General features: G+C 37.2%; 1 protein-coding gene across 1 annotated transcript; it reads left to right on the plus strand.

Moving 5' to 3' along the window:
• Nucleotides 1–5,537: 5,537 nt before the first annotated feature.
• pik3ap1 (phosphoinositide-3-kinase adaptor protein 1) lies at nt 5,538–17,488 on the plus strand. Its single transcript, XM_085182362.1, has 17 exons — nt 5,538–5,802; nt 6,592–7,017; nt 7,322–7,566; nt 7,769–7,913; nt 8,006–8,148; nt 8,252–8,384; nt 8,860–9,056; nt 9,147–9,324; nt 9,435–9,497; nt 9,589–9,843; nt 9,934–9,990; nt 11,126–11,319; nt 11,414–11,486; nt 11,677–11,844; nt 13,167–13,234; nt 13,855–13,955; nt 15,590–17,488. The coding sequence occupies exons 1-17, from the start codon at nt 5,772–5,774 to the stop codon at nt 15,702–15,704; spliced, it is 2,592 nt and encodes an 863-aa protein (XP_085038488.1). The 5' UTR covers nt 5,538–5,771; the 3' UTR covers nt 15,705–17,488.
• The last annotated feature ends 72 nt before the right edge of the window (nt 17,489–17,560 follow it).

The raw sequence follows: 17,560 nt of genomic DNA on the forward strand, positions 1-17,560 counted from the left end.
GTTGATATTGTCATACTGAGTTATTTCTCACTATAAAACAGTCACATTAAACTCTTTGATTATATTATCACCACAAAATTTAATAAAATATTATTTATTAAATATCTAAAATATGAAGAAAATTCATTTTTATCAGTAAAAGCAAGTATAATGTCATCCAGTTACATTTTTATATCAATTTCAACTTTAAACTTCTGGCATAAAATTAACTGTAATGTACCCTTTATTAACTTTGTTTAACCCGTGATAGATTCTTCTTTGAGTTGCCTTTAAAGAAGCTTTAATAATATCAACACAACAAACCAGTTACATTCTCCAAATTCTTCTCTTATCTTTTGTCTCTTTTCAATTTGAAACCCTTTCTGTAAAAGTGTTGCTCTCTAAAGGCACTCACCGAATTATAAAAGTTCATCTAGAGTTTCTCTGCTAACTAGAATATTTCCTTCCTTTGAACCGTCACTGTACAGATATTGAAACGTGCTTAAAAAATGTGGGGTTTTATGTTTTCGTGCTGAGTTCTTGCTTCTTGACCAACTGAGTTCATGTTCATCTTTATTCCTTTGCTGTCACCCGAGATCTATAAATTTCAAGCTTTAAAGTTGCTATAAGAAAAGTAAAGACATTCATGGACTCCTGCATAACGCGTTTGCCATTTTTGATTCATCTTACGAATCCATCTTTGTCAGCCCGATGAATCCTAATGAAGCACAAATCTGTCACATTTACTCCACAATGAGGGCAGCTGGCAAACTTTCTCAGGAAAATGAAACTATTATCTTCAACTAGACACGCACGGGGCTCAATATAAATAAATAAAGTCACACTTATCTAGTGGCCAGCGTGATTACTGTAGCCAGCGCTGACATCCAAATTGACTGTCTTATCAAGTTGAAGTGATTTCAGCTGAGTACAGACTCTAGATGAAAGCAAAATGATCTTTTAAATACTAGTTAAAGATGGCCGCTCGATAAGTTGTTCCACAACAGTTTTGATCAATGAAGCATGCATTCAATATATTGCCTATTTAGATATGTGAGATAAACTTAACTGGTCTTGTAAATGATTCACAAATTGTGTTTCCTTCAGTACGAGGTAATGACTTCAAGGCCTCGTTGAATTCTTAATTTTAGGACACATTGTAATTGCTTCGGGAGAATTATGGCAAGTTTAAAAGATGTGTTTTGAACATATATATCTTGCAGTATTTTTTCAAATTAAAACTACATATATTCATATTATTATTTGAATATTATGATATTTAAAATATATACAATTACTCCATGTAAAGTGTCTATTAAATTACAAACACAAATGTTGACTGCTGGTCAAATAATTGAAAATGGACCTTTAGGTAATATTTCAGAAGAAAGCTTTGACTACTTCATGTCTTAAAGCCTATGAATTGAATTTGTTGTGCTCTCCCACGACAAAGCCTGTCAGGTTGGAGCTCCGGCTGTGGAAAATGTCAAAGCTATTTTCCTCTTTACTAGTCAATGCAATGCTTGTTTAATAGTAATTGGAATCTTATCCCGCTGTTTGCTCATCATTTCCAGCGCCTAGTTATTCCACACCTAAACTCCATTTAAGTTTTTAATAACATTTTAGAATAGTTCCCATTCAGGTAAACAGAATCTGATTACCTTGATGGATTGAAAATGTATGTCTGACGGTAGTTTATTTGATTTATTTATTCAGGGGACCTCAAATGGAGGGGACTTTAACCGAGGCAAACAAACGGTTTCCCATACCTCTCCCAAGAACACTAAAGTTTACAGAAACCTAGATTTTTATTTTCTCAGCCTGCTCGCTTCTCTTTTCAGCTGCGGAAAGCGAAAGGAAATAATGTTAGCTACATCTGATGTGTTTATTCGAGACTTTTTTATTTTTTTTGTTAGCATATTATTGTAGCTGCATAAACTAAAGAGGTCATTCCAGACAAAGTATCCACAATCCACCTGTTAAAGACACAAAAAAATGCTAAAAACTGAATACGTGTGCGCACCGTGCCAGAAGCCAATGAGCAAGACTCTAAAACTATTCTGTGATAGTTTTGGATTTCTCTCCCTCCATAAGCCTCTCATTGTGTTAGAGGACCTGCTTTGTACAAGTGCCTGCCAGCTGCTTACCAAATGAGGTTATAGTGTTTCCCTATCAACTGTAAATTTCAATAATTTGTTGGAGGGGCCTCTCACTGTCAGTTTTTATCATATTATCAATGACGACTCAATTTTCCTCTGCCACTCCATCTCAAGCACTGACCCCTGGCCCTATTACAGTCCTGTAATGAAGTGCAATGGAGTGGTAATTGGTCCACATTATACCAGATCAGGTAACATTAGACTTATTTTCTTATCACAATGAGCCCTGCTGGTGACTCTGAATGAGAAACCAAACACAGTTTCTTTCTTATGCAGGCTATCATCCAAATAACTTTTCAGCTAGAGACCCTTTCCCCATTTCAGTTTTCCATTTCAAGATTGCGCTCCCTGTCCTCAGACTGCGCTTTGTTTTCCCGTTTCCTCTATTTTAAAAGTCTCTCAAACAGCGTCTGAGGCAGTGCAGATATGAGGTAGAGCTTTCCCGAGATGGGGAAGTACAGTAAACGAGACGGTAACATGACCGTTATGTCTGCAATATTAGATGTACAGTGGTCTGCCTCCCCCTCACTCACTCCCCTCTGCTTCAGCATCCTATCTTGGAGTTCTTAGTGCTCTCTAACTCTGGTTCTGACTTTTTTAATGTTGTTTTATACATCTTTATGAACACTGAAAATTCAGAACGGTTCGAACTTTAAAAGCGTGCTGCCATTAATATTAAGTCTACGTTTCATCATTCATTAAAAAGCAGCATATTGGAAATGCTAACTTTCCACCCAGGAGACAGATTATATAGATTTCACTGAAATCAGATGCAATTTGATATCAGTTTTCTTTTACCTATTGCAATAATTCATATTCCAAAAGTCTTTTAATTGATTAATGCATAAAATTAATTTAACTAAGAAGAAATTAATATGTTGTGTTTTCCTGTTAATGGTCAAGCACCCTGTTATTGTGAATCTATTGTAGACAGGGGTCAGACACACTGAAGAATTCACTGTTAGCTTGGTCAGTAGTAAGCTAGTCTGACTCAGTGCCAGTGCAGCAGAGTATCACTCGGCTGTTGGTCCACGTCTGAACTTTTGTGCTACGAGAGGCAGGATGTCAGGTCTGTGCTGTGGCTGACGCACTCTCTCTAACAGGGTTGCTCTTTGCGCTGAAAACACACACAGGACTAAAAAGACAGGATATTGGATAACAAGGTTAAAACATAAGAGCAAAACTATTCTCTTATTAAACTCAGGCTGCAGGGATTTGATTTGAGCCACCTAATAGATAGTGGTTTCAAGGGAGCCCAAACAAAAGGTAACGGGCCGGTCATGCTTATGGTAGCTAATGGCAGATTTAAAAGAAATTAAGGGACTCTTTTTCTACAGGAAATTGTACTTAAAGACGGGTCATGGATCACCCTGCTCTTCACCGGCAGCTTCAGAAGTCAGAAAGTGAACTTTTGCTGTGGCCATTATAAGGTCTGCATCACAGAAAGAGGCTAGAGCTGAAATAAACCTGACCGTATTGTTGGAGAATAGCAGTGTGAATTGATTTCGTCAATGAAATAATGTCTAGACAGGTGACGACACTCTTGCTGACTGATTCTGTAATTACAATTAAAGCAACAACTCAGTGTGACCTATTTGTATGTGGCTATTTGTATGTGGGTTGGCCACCCCAGAGCCTGAACCTCAGCAATATTAAAGCAAATTGGAGTCATGTGGACTTTAAATCTTGTTAGTGTTGTACACACTCTTGTTTCTGCCTTCTACACTGAATTACTGTTTCTGTTTGCACATTTCAATAAATATCTGAAAACCTGAAGTGTACCCTGCAACACTTTCAGCATGCATGAAAGACGTTTTACAGGAAAAAAGAAAAACATTTAACTTCTATACATATCACCTGCATAATCTGTTGAGTCTATTTTTGTTTGTGTAATTAACTAATTTTAATCTTATTTTTTAGAGGTCAGTGAATTCAGATTGCTGACACTGAATCATTTTTATCTCCACATTGGCAGTTCAAGGCCAGGTGCAGTTATTTTCATCTATAAAATGTGGTGCATTACAAACAGTGAATATTTAGTCTGCAGCTGATCTTAATACCAAGTTTTTAAATCTTATGTACATGTTTGTATAATGTGCCTCACATTTATTTATTTTTGAAAATATACATAATTTCATATTTTTATTTTGGATTCACTGTCAAACTTTTTTTTCAAATTGATCCACCAATGGTCTTATGACTGCAAATATCCCTGCCAAATAAGAAGCATATGGCAAATAAACATTATTGTTAAAGGCTCATAGAGCTATTTATTTTAATTTTTTGATTGTCTGTATCTGGAAACTATCTCTATGACTTATGCCAAACTCACCACAGTCTTATAAAACCAAGTACATATCCATGCCTATAGGCAAAATGATAAGTGGACATCAATCTAATGTTAAGTTAGTGTCTTCCGCCCTCTAGTGGTTGTGTCAGTGTGGTACCATGTGTTGCAAATAGTTGACATTTACGAGGGAACTGGAACTTCAAATACTGAGTAACAGTTACACCAAACATGTGATTCATCATGATCAGTGACTGATTCACGTTTGTCATATGCTTTCTGTTTTACTTAAGAAATATTTAGCATGTGGCCGTATGAGGATGTACCCTGTGTGTGTCAGCATTTGAGCGCACAAGTAATTTTGTAAGGCTGAATTGTGTTAGAACTTCACATTCATCCTTCACATGTCTGTGTAATGACGCCAGCAATGAAAGCTTTCAGTTTTGCACTTTCAGTGTTGCTTTAAGGTGTCACAGTATCACAGAACAACACATTTTTAAGGTGTGCATCACTTTTTGCAGAAGTTGTCACTTTAGTCTTATGCATGTTAAAGTTAACTGCAACACAGAAACGATGTGTTTACGGTAGTAAGCCTTACTAGTGAGTAAGTTTTATTGGCCACAAATGTATAGCATTAGCTCTGATGTTAGCCCCACTGTAGAGTCAGTGCTACTCTTCTGAGGTAAGCATGTTCATTTATAAGAATTGTAATTTTACACAATCACTCTGACCTTAAAACTCTCTAGATAGACAGCACCTTGGTAAGGAAGTGAAAAAACAGAAGAAGGATGTGGCTCATAACAGGTGAATTGATGTTTTCCTGTGTGTTTGTGTGCGTGTGCGTTTGTGTGCGTGGGTGTACAGTCTTCACAAAAACCAAGAACAAAGGCGAATCTAAAGCGTCGCCTACATAAAAGACATCAAGTGGTTTTGTGTCGTTTCTGCATGTCCCAAAGTTCAACACATCAAATTCTTAGCTAAGCCCTCATTATCTTCATTTGTGTTTCATCTATAGAATATTTTGCTGTTTACAACATACAGATATACACAAAGCAGCCAAAAACAAATGTAACTGCCGACATGTTGCACATTCTGTCATGACAGTGGTGCGTTTCTCACTTCTTCAACTGTTTCAGGAAGTAGGGCAGAGTCACCAAAATCAGGAAACTAAGTGTTGCTATTAATACTGCTGAGCAACGAGCTGTAGCTGGTGAAAGCTAATGTAGTCTCAGCTGATGAGAAGAGAAGCATCCGTAAACTTCATCGAACTGAAGAGAAACATTTGGGCAAATGATGATCCTTTTGAGGTGATTTATTTATTTATTTGACTTTGAGGCTTCAAGACCATGGGAGAACCCATCTCAAGCACTGAATCAGGTAATACGACCCGTTGTGTGTACCTTTTTTTTCACCAGCTAGTTAGTGCTACAGTTTATAAGATGTACTGAAACCTTCATTATTAACAGCATAGTTTACTCTTTTGCATTGTTTGACTTTGAAATGATGTGTTCATTTAAATTGAGTTTCATTTACCAGAAAATTCAAGGCAAACTGTTTTCTCCGCTTTAAAAAGAGGAAGCAAGCATCTTAGGCGTCCTGTATGGTTGATTTGAATTAATGTAGTATTTCCAACACATGTAAAGTTAAATCATTCATGTTATCGGTCCTTTAATAAAACGATGTAAGGGCTCACTGCCCTGTCATTAGTGAGCTGCTCCGATGAAGCGAATGCTTGTGAGGGTGCTCTTTCCTAGGTAGCGTGTACAGAGGTGAGCTTGACCTGATTAAACACTGTAATGAGTCAAACAAAATTACTCTGACCAGTGTTGACACAGCGCAATGTTTGCACAACGTCTTGTTGGCTCTGCAGTGAAATATCAAACAGATCAGACATTCATTCCCCAGCCACAGTCACCTTGACATTCCACAGCCGGACAGCTGGTACGTTGTGGAGCATTTCCACGGCAAACACAATCTGCTGCAACAAGGAACTCAGCACATAATATTGCTAGTGTCATGTCATTAGTGTATTTTGAGCAGAACTGTGATTCACTGTGTGCAGTGAGGCTGGGTCAGCAGGTTTTATGCTTTGGATACCTGCTTTGGAGAGTGTTTGCATACATCTCTTGAGCGTACAATCACACTGTAATTCGTTGTGTTTTTCAGCACATCCTGAATCCTTCTCAAGATATGAGCTGTTAATTCTGCACACCACTGAGGCACAGGAATGGGCGTCATATTTGCACCAGATTTTGAAAAGTTCTCGCAAATTCCACAAAAGGTCAATTTTGCTATATGCAATCAGCACAGCCGATGAGCTCCACGGATATAATTTTGAATATTTCCAAAGCTGCAAGAGCATCGTGCTGCTCCTCACAGGGGTTTTCCTTGACATCCTCTGTGACCACGAACTACAGGAGGCACTTCAGAGAATTCTCTATCCTCCTCACCGAGTGGTGGCCTTTTTATGTGGTGTGTCTGAGGACGAACTATTGACAAAGATTTTCCAAGACTGGCCAAGCTGGAGGAAGCTCTACGCAGAGGATGAGCCTGGTGTTTATGTTTCTACCATTTTGGAAGCAATAGCCGACAGTATGTAAAATGTTATCTTTTGTACAGTGTTTTCGATGCCCAGAAAGCAAACATAATGAATTTAGTTTTTATTGCACCCACAAAGAATAGGATATTAAATAAAATAACAATTGTCAATTATCTTAAAGCTGGAACATAAAACTGAAACTGAAACAGAAAAAGTTGGATGTGCTGTAGTGACACTTTCTGAATAACTAAGAGAAGGCGATTTCATCTAGACAGATGTTAAAATTGTGTAATTTGTAGAAATTTAAAGGGAAAATTAAGATTTTTGTAATACATTCGATTTCTTTTAAATTTAAAGGCAGAAGAGTGGAGCTTGAACATGAGAGTGAAGTTCCGGCAGCCCTGGATGATGTGTACGTCTTACCAGCTTTAGATGAAAATCCTAGCACTGATGAAACAGAGGATGTGGTGACAAAAGAGTATGAAGAAAATGTCCCGAAGGATGAAGAGCCTGCGAACGCAGTAATATCAGCAAGTCAGGAAATAACTTCACCCACGCACATCACCTGTCTCACTGTGCAACCAAACAGAGTTCTGTGCGGGGTAAGTAATTGCACAAGAGATGTTTGTTTGGTTCACTGAAATGAATCCAGTTTTCTGTATTACATTGTATGACAGCTACACAGAGATACATTTACCATTTACACTGATCTTTTAGTGTTTAGCGGAGCTAAAGGAAGTTCTTGATATCAGTAAAATGTTACCAACACGCCAATTTTATTCCAGTTTTCAATTTTTCTTTTAGAAACAGGAGACACTTTTTATCATTTTCAAAGAGAAAATAGATGATCAGTCGGATCCAGAGGTGGAGTTTTCATCTGAAAATGTACCTGCAAAAAGGGTGCCAGGCACCGTGGAGAATGAATACACCATAAGTGTTACTGCACCTGGCAAGTATCTGTAGGAAGTCACAGGACTTTTATGTTGAAAGCTTTAATCCGAAATCACCGTAATTGTTAATTTGCTCTTTTTTTTCATTTAGATATGCATGCTGGAATTGTATCCCTCACTATGCACACTGGCCAGTCATCTGCCAGCCTAACTCCTGTTACGTATTATACCAGCATGGGTGAAGTCAGTCGGTATCTTGAAAATGCTACAGATCCTGTTAACTTCATCTGCCAGGTGAGACATTATTTAGCGCTTTAAATAGCATCGTTGTGCTAGATTAATGTTGTAAAAGCTTGTGTAAGCTTTATTTATTTATTTATTTATTTTGAACATCCAGGCATTCAACATAACAGCCAATGCAACAGAATCACTGGACAGCATGCTGTCCGACTCTTTAAAATCCAAGATCCCTTCAACTGGTCTTCAGCTGTTTGGAATCAGACAGATTGAGGAAGACAATATGTCAGCATGTAAGTTTAACACATGATTTATTTGGTGTTGGGCGATTCAGCTAAAAAAAACTTGTAGAAGACATCCTGTTATCGCACATACATTATATGGAGAAAAGTTCTGGGCCACCTACATGTTACACTTACAGGAGGTGCTCGGTCATGGAAACCCACCCATAAAGCTCCTGGCGCAGTTTGTGGCCAGATGTTAATGCCAGTGGAGGCTTGGAACTTACCGCTACTCACCGCTGCTTTAGATAGCTACAAAAGTTGGTGACTTTTATACACTGTAGGCCTTAGCTCTCAGCCACCCTGCTCTACATCTTTACGTGGTCCACCACTTTGAGGCGAATTTGCTGTGGTTCCCAAATACTTCCACTTTGCAATAGCACCATTAACAGTTCTCATTTAAATTCAAAGATTATGATAAAAAGCAGAAAGTGTGAGCAGCTGATATATAACTGGTTCTATCTGTTTGCCTTTTTGTGGGCTTCAGATCAGCGGAATGAGGAGCTTCCTACTTTACTCCACTTTGCAGCCAAGTATGGCCTGAAGAAGCTGACCACCATTCTGCTTCAGTGTCCTGGAGCTTTGCAGGCTTACAGTGTGATGAACAAGAATGGAGACTACCCAAACACGCTTGCAGAGAAGAGTGGTTTTAATGATCTCAGGCAGTTCATGGATGAATTTGTTGTAAGTCCACAGAGAAAAGCTTTTCAGTTCTTTGCATTTTCACGAATTGTACTTAGCATCTGGTTGTCTTTTGCATTTAAACAAATCCAGGAGACTGCAGACTTGCTCAAGTGTCACTTTGAGGACACTATCAACACAGACGAGAGTGCAGAGGTATATGAGTTGATGTCCACTAACTCTCAAGATATCATGATGAAATACTCGGGTTGCTCAGAGGATATATATGAGTCGATGCTGGGGATCAACCCTGAATGTGCAGAGGATTTTTGTAAGTATCGCATTATTTTATTTATTGTTCCAACAATAATTCATACAGCAAAACTGGGAGCAGCAGATGATGATGGTGCTGTATTGTTTCTTTCTGGGGGGGGTTTCAAGATGAGGTGATGACTGCAGTAGATGAGAACCCTGAGGAAGCTATGCTTCGGAAGTTCTTTCAAGGTATACATTTGAAGTTTTAAATAATTTCCTTAAATAATATTGCATCCTGTATGGCATTGAGTGCTTCATGTGGTTACACTCTTACCTTCAGCAAAACCAAATGCCACTGAAGTCAAGAAGGACAATGAACCTCTTCAAAGTGAGGAAGAGGAAAAAGTTGATCATAATAGCTTAGATGAAATTGAGGAAGAGGAAGATCCATACAACCTCTGTCCAGAGGATATCTACGATACTGTGGATGCAAATAGTACTTACAACCCAGTAGTCCTGAACCGTCCACCAGCCCCTATCCCCAGGCCTGAGCATAACACTGAGCTTGAAAAGTCTACGACGTACATTTCTAGAGGTATGGTGCAGTCTGATTTTTATTTATTACGTTATATTTTTTTTATATCACAATTGTGTCAATAATATGTAACTTTTATTTTTTTGATAGTATTTTCAGATAAAGTTACATCTGAGAATAAAGCAAAGGACATGGGCTATCATGCAGGTAAATCCCAATAAAAATACATTTCTTTTCATTTAATCATTATAGTCTGTTATGCTTCTGTTTTCTCTTTTTTCACTTATATAAAGCTAGTTTAGAACTGGTCATGGTTTCATTTGGTAAACCGCTTTTGAAAAAGTGCCTTTATTTTATCTGCATCTTGATTACTTATCATCAGTCTTGTACAGTGCTGTAGCATGTTTCTGTGAGGCACGGGGCTTTTAATACTACCACATTGGTCAAAACCAGTAACCTTTGTAGTTGACTCAGTGGTTACAGCTAACTGTGCGTTGGGGGAATTTTTGGTGTCAGAGTGTGTAGCTGACTGAGAACAAATGTTCATGTGATCTGACATTAATAGGCCCTTTTCACAGCAGACACTTAAATGTGATACGGGAAGAGCAAAAATGCATGTGGCCCGTACGGCAGAAGCGTTCTTGTTTTTCGCACCTCATTTGAATATTTAATTTTAAATGGTAAAAATGAAAGTGAAGTTGAAACCTTGAGCAAACCCCAGCTGACAGGAAGTAAGGTGCAGCCTGGACTAGTTACCAGTTCATTGCACATTTACAGCCAGCTTAGAGTTGCCTATTTACATAACATGCGTGTATCTGGGAGCCCCCAGAGGCTCTGGGCGCTCATACAGACACAGGAAGAACATAAAGTCTGAATCCTGAACTTTCTTGCAGTGAGGCAACAGTCCACTACTGTCACTGACATGTCAATAACATCCTCTAATATTATCGTCTTGTATTATTATACTGCATTAGGATTGGTTAGCTGTGTGCGCGCTGATTATGGGTCTGATTTTAAACTGGTTTGCTCGTCATAAATAAAAATACAGTACTGTTATTGAACTATTGTCATCAACACATAACAAGAGGTCTTATTTTTATTTTTGTGATTTTTTTAGTTTTTAGAATTTAGTAGTTGTTTATATTTACACCAGAAATGTAAAGACATTTAAAATTTAAAATAATAAAAAATATTAGTGGGCTTGCTCTCGCACCCATATTACCATTATACATCAAACTATTGTAAGACTCTCATGAAACTAATACAATATTTTATGTTCCAAAGGTTTTCTGCTTATAAATTAATAATAGAATAAATTATACACTATTTTCCTCCCATTCAGCTCGGCCTGTAGTGGAAGCCCCCACGCCTGTATATGATCCTTACGCTGGGATGAAGACTCCTGGGCAGAGGCAGCTCATATCTCTGCAAGAGAGGGTAAAAGTAGGAGAAATTACTGTGGACGAAGCAGTCCAAGAGTTTAAGGCTTGGCAGGTTGATCATGAGCGGAGGGCAAACTCCATACGCTATCAGCAGGTAGATCTAATGTTCAAACTTTGTGGTTTTCTAAGCAGTTGATTGTGGATTAAGCAATAAAAGTAATGCCTGTGTTTCCTTTTTCTTACTTGAGAAAAATCTGGAGACATTACGAAACAGCATCACCAGACGTCATAAAGAGAGAGAGAAGACAGGAAAGGAACTTGGTAAAATTATTTATGTTCTCATTTGGAATCAGATCAGGTTCACGCAGCTTTAACACATTGTATACCTTCCACTGTTTATACGCTGATTATGTAATACTGTTAGGATTCATTGGTGAGAAACACATATTGAAAAATAGCATGCCATTGCTGTCAAAAAAGCTTATCTTTTTAATCTGGTCTTTTCCTGTAGAGTATGAGATAAGTGCACCCCTTCAGAGAAACTCATTCTGGGGCACCGGTGTGACATTAGAGTGTGCTGTGTATGAGTCGACACCCAGAGCGACGGCTGCGCCTCCTCCTGTGGCTCAGGTTATCCAGAGAGGCAGCTGGAAGACAGGTAGCACATCCAGCACATCGAGTGAGTCCAAATGCTTATCTTTACTTTCTGCTTTTATCAAGTACTAAACAAAAAGACTTAAAGCTTTCGGTCTTTCTTTGTGTGGCTTTCTTTGCAACTCTATTAGAGTGCAGATTGGGAGAAATATAAATTATACACATATGTAAGTCACTGAAAAAGTGATTGTAGTCTGACTTCCTGCCTCCATTTTTGAGTTGGAGAGAGAGGTATGTTTGAGCGCCAGATCTGATCATTCTGTCTTTTCTATGTGTCAATTTTAGCTGTGGTTCAAGGAAAAAGTGCTAGATGGGATCATTAGAATATTCACATAGATGGTACGAGGCAGTGTTACTAATAAACCAGCGTTTAATTAGATCTTGGACAGAGCAGACCTTGCTGAAAAATTATTTATATCAAAACAGAAATTCAACACATCAGTCACAGTTTTTCAAAGAAAATAAAGGGTGCCGTGTTTGCTCAGTGGGTAAGCAGGCAACCACATGCTGCACGGCAAGAGAGCCGCGGCGCGGGTTTGAGTCCGACCCGTGGCCCTGCTGTGTGTTTTCTCCTGTTGCGGGCAAATAAAGGCAAAATTTATTTTAGTCTCACATTTTTTTAAATCTTAATTGAGATCTAATTTTAAAAGTTTTCAATAAGAAAGCAAGAAATAAAGTAGTCAGACTATGGCTTGAAATATTAGGTTAATTGTAACAAACAAACCTTTTCTGTATGATAAAGTTACATGGCTCTAGTGATTTTGTTAATGTTACTTAATGTTCTCGAATGTCAGTGTATGCATTTTATTTTACTTTGTTATTATTTCCCATCTTTGTAGTTTTGTTTTGAGATGTTTTGTGAAACTTTATTTGTGTTTTTACACGTCGCACCAGCTATAATTCAGTCATAATGTTTTACGAAGAAAACCATTTTTTAGTTTGTTTAATTAGCCCACAAATGCAAAAGTATTTTAAGGTTTAAATTAATGTTTAATTTTGCTGTAGGAGATGTTTTATTCTTCTGTTGAAATTTAACATTTGCACATAAATTTCAAAAGGGGCAAGCAGTTTCCTTTCAGAAACACTGATAACATTAACAGATTTGAAGAATGGCTTGCTATACTGCTTCATGATTACTTTAAGTCTGTAATGGTGGTATGCATATGAGCTGCGTCTCTGTCTTGCTCTGATTGTTCATACACCTTCTTGCAGACATCTTGTATAATAGTGTCAAGGCCTAAAACATATTTTACCCACATTTAGCGAAGTGGTCTTACAACATAATTCACCACAAGCACTAACCTCAGAGATACTCGGAATCACGTGTTTTCTTCTTCTTGTCATCAGGCACCGAAAGCAACAGACTCAGCACGCACAGCACCTTTAGCTACAGCAGCGGTACAGAACCTGACGAGGTGAGCTTGATTTAACAGTAGGTACAAGTGCATCTTCAAGGCACATGGAAACAGCAAGGTTCACACAGAAATGCATCTGCATGAGTTATAGCTAGCTGTTTCTTCCTTCTTACGCTTTATAACCCAAATTAAAACTTCCCTTTCTCTTATGATGTTGCATGTGTCTGATGTCTATACAACATGACTGCATGTGCAGTAGAGAGGTAGAAAAAAAGAGGTAGAAGGTCTAGTGTTTCGTTTTGTTTTATTTTGCTCTCTTACTTCAGCTTTTCATTTCCTAAAATACCTTCCAGACAGTATTTAAATGTATGTTCTATAAATGTGTGTTCTTTACTGAAGCAGATTCGATATCATTTTCATTAGCGTTTACTGTCTGTTATCATGATTGAAGAAAAAGTACAGAGCTGAAGGAGATTTGGGGCACAGGCAGACAAAGAATCTCTTAGATTAGAAAATTTGGGAGTTCTTGACAGTTTCAGTAGATGAATTGCTCAAACCAATAACTGTGACAATGTTAGCTTTTTCATTAACTGACTCAGCTGTTAAACTAGAGCTTTAGGCTGTTTTATTTTGAAGCATTTCAAGTCTGGCCACATATATATGTCATTGTATTTTTAAAGGACTCAATAGAAAGTTTCCCTCCTCCACCACGACCGCCACGGCCAGGCAGTGCTGCACCTTCCATTCCTCCACCCAGGATTCCTCCACGGAACGCAGAAAGGTCAGTCTAGAGAACAGCGATTCAGATTACTGAAGTGAAAGCAGAACCATGCAGTACTGAGCACTGTGCGACATCAGGTATAGGAAAAAACAACGCAAAGTAGCAAATACACTGTACGGTTACGTGACGGTGCCTAGCAGCAATCATAACTGTGTTAGAATATGACAGAAAGACTGGGAGCATGTAAAAAAAATCTATAAGCAGCACTGAGTGAAACAGAAAAATGTAAAAGAGGAAATGTTCACCCACCACTAATTCGCAGCTGTGCGTTTCAGAGGAAGCCAGAGCGAGAAAGTGATCAAGATACTGATGCTTATACTCTGTAAACACACAAATAACTTCCACACACAGAGGTGAGACCACTTATAGTGAGACCATTTAAAAATGAAAAAGATGAAAGTGACTGAAGTGGGTAGCAAGAGCTGCCGTAAATTCCTGAGAACCTGTGAAACGCTGCAGATCCTTTGTACTGATAAATGCCCTACTGTGTCTCTAATCTCTTTCAAAAAAAGAATCTGAGTAGCAGTACAATGTATCTCTAAAATCTGATAAACAATCAGCTTGTTTAGCTTTTTGACATGATGTCAGAAATATTATATTATACTTTAAATATCTGCATAATACTTCTCATTCATACAGTAATTGTGTGTGATGAGTTTTTATTACTATTAGTGGGTAAATACAACATTTGTGTGCTGTTAAAAAAACGACTCAAGAGTTAGCAAAATAGGTTTAAGTACACAGAATTTTAAGTAATTTTACATTCACAGACTGACATTAAATTATTCAGTTTTTAAAGAATAAATAAAAGAAAGGAACAAACACCTACACCATGTGTGTATGAGCTGCTACATAGAGTATACTAAATTCTTCATGCGTGGGTTCAATTTGTTCTCATTGCATGGCACTGTGATCTTATCGAGAGTTTTTCTTAGCATCTGTGTGTCTGAAGGTTAAATGATCAAAAAGATATTTGTCTTGGGAACATGTAAATGAGGAGTTACAGTATGAAGGGTGATGGAGTGCAAAGTGTTGGAAAATTAAACAACCAAATGAACTTAGTAAATTGATACAAACGTGCAACAGCTTAACTTGTGTGTGCGCTAACATTAGCTAACTTTAGCTAAAAACGCAGCTAAATGTAAAACTGCTTAATGTTTCTTTAATGGGCTGTAACTTAAAGAATTATTGATTTCATTAAAAATATTAATAATTCAGTTTATTATTCCACCTACATAACTAAATAAGATGATGACTAAATTCAGTAATGATAGAAAAAAAATAACATGCTTTGACATTAACTAACTTTGTATAAGAGATGTGAGCACTATCAGAGAGTTCATGTACTGTAGTTCCTAAAACATGCAGTTTGTTGAAGTATTGAAATCTATTTTAAACCAGTGAATGAGTGATTCTTGTACAGTTCATATTTCCTGAATGTAGGGTGTCAGATAAGTAAATGATACAGATCTGTGTCTGAAATGTTATCTTTGCATCTAATTTTCAAGTTTTGTTTTTCTCACGCATAATTATAAGAAATTAAACGTCACAGTTTACACACCCTTTACTGTATACTGTCTCTACTGTTACAGTGTAAATAACCTTCCTATACAGTAACAGTGTGTTTCCTGCAGGGTGACAGAGATGGTCCATGAGCGTTACATATCCTGCCCGACACGAATACTTCCTCAAAGACCTTCTTACAGGTCAACTGACTCAGCACCTCCTGTACCTCGCAGACATCGATGAGAGCCACACATCTTGAGAGACCAAATTACTGAATTTGGTCTCTCAAGTTGTAAGTTATTTATTGTGTAAGAGGGATAGAGAAGGTAATGTGTAGCTGTGAACAACCATAAGGCTTTAGCAAGATGAACTCATGCAGAGTAATAGTTATATATTATTTAATTTTTCTTTCTTTCTCATGTATGAGTCCACCAAACCCAAAAATCCATGTCTCATGACTGTGCCTATGATCCATGTGTGATATGTTTCCACTGTATTTGCTATGGTATGTCTTTACTGTAAAAAAATATCGTAAAAGTAAGTTTGTAGTTGTAAATAAATGTGAGATTTTCAAAGAATATAATTGTAATAAATATTAAGTATCCTAATGAAAATCATAATAGTAGTATTAATAGTAGGCGTATTAATTTCTTTTGTTATGGGTTTAAATTTTGATATATTAGAATAGCAAACATTTGTTTTTCTTGATATTCTAATTATAATATTTCAGTGTGTTCAGTCTCCTGTTGTGTAATTTAAGTGAAAAGTGACATTAATGCTGCTCCGTTTACCAGATAAATATGTGATATTTTTGCCTGTGCTAATTATGAGTTTTGTGGTATTCTACTTTACCCAAATTCCTGTTACCCACCAACAGCTTAGTGACTTACAGTTTAGCTGTGATGTTTGTACAGTATCATTCTTAAACTGAGTCATGAATGGAGTGGGAAATGTTTTTAAAGAAGTCAGACAGTTTTGTTGTCTAACAGACCTTATGTAATTTTTTAAACATGACAAAATGGTGATTAAAAAATATATGTTTTAGCTGGGTAAGTACAACGCAGCCGCTGTTCATTTATTAAGCTGTGATATACCATTTGGTCACTGGATGGTGCTTCACATCTTCTGTTACCCTCTAAAAGTATACTTCAGCTTATATTTACATATTTTCTATGTATGTAAAAACCTTTTACTTGATATTATCAAATGAGTCAAATTAACATAGTGGTATGAATATAAATGAACCATAAAATAGATCCTTTTAAATGCTTTGAGGAGAGAAATTTACAAAGTGCGATGGAGTGTAGACAGCTGGGACTTCTGGCCAAAACTTTCAAAGTAAAATCTTTACTGTTGTAAAAACGTCAAATACAGTACTCTACAAAAGTATTAAGCCACCCCTACAGATACTGCCCTATTATTATGCTGAGCTTACAACTATTTAACTTATTCCATAATAAACTGTATTTGTAGCAGGTGGATAACAGTAGTGAATATTAATTCTACTATTAACAGCATAGTTATTTGGTGAATTTTTTTTTTTTTTGATTGATGATGATTGATAGTTACATAGTACTATGCAAAAGTCTTGAAAACATCCCTTATTTTCTAATATTTTGCTAGAAAAATGGGAATTAAAAGTCTTTAAAGTCATTTATTGAGGCATACACACTTAGACAATTCTAATTAGTTTCAAAGTTAATATTCAATATGACAATGTTTATTCTTCAATGCGGCTGGAAATCCCTTATACGAGCTTTCTTGTCATTTTTTTAAGTTGTCTTCAGGAATAGTTCAAAGCTCTCCTTTGGATGTTGTCTCTTTTGTTCTTTTCTCAGACTAAATGATCCCACACGGCTTCTGTAATGTTGTGCTCCGGGCTCTGTCGAGGCCAATCAATCAATCCATGACTGATAAATAAAGGAATTAAATAGAAAGGTGGATAAATAGCTAGATCTATCCAGATGCTTAATATTTCCCAGCTATCTACCCAGCGCAACAGACTTAAAAAGTCAGCAGTTGAACTTTTTTCTTCCCCTTTTATATTAATTCCGTTTTGAAGCGACTAGCTTCAGGCTTTTATTGTGAAAGGAGAGGTC

This window comes from Neolamprologus multifasciatus, chromosome 13 (genome assembly GCF_963576455.1).
Source record: "Neolamprologus multifasciatus chromosome 13, fNeoMul1.2, whole genome shotgun sequence".
In the NCBI taxonomy this organism is placed as follows: domain Eukaryota; kingdom Metazoa; phylum Chordata; class Actinopteri; order Cichliformes; family Cichlidae; genus Neolamprologus; species Neolamprologus multifasciatus.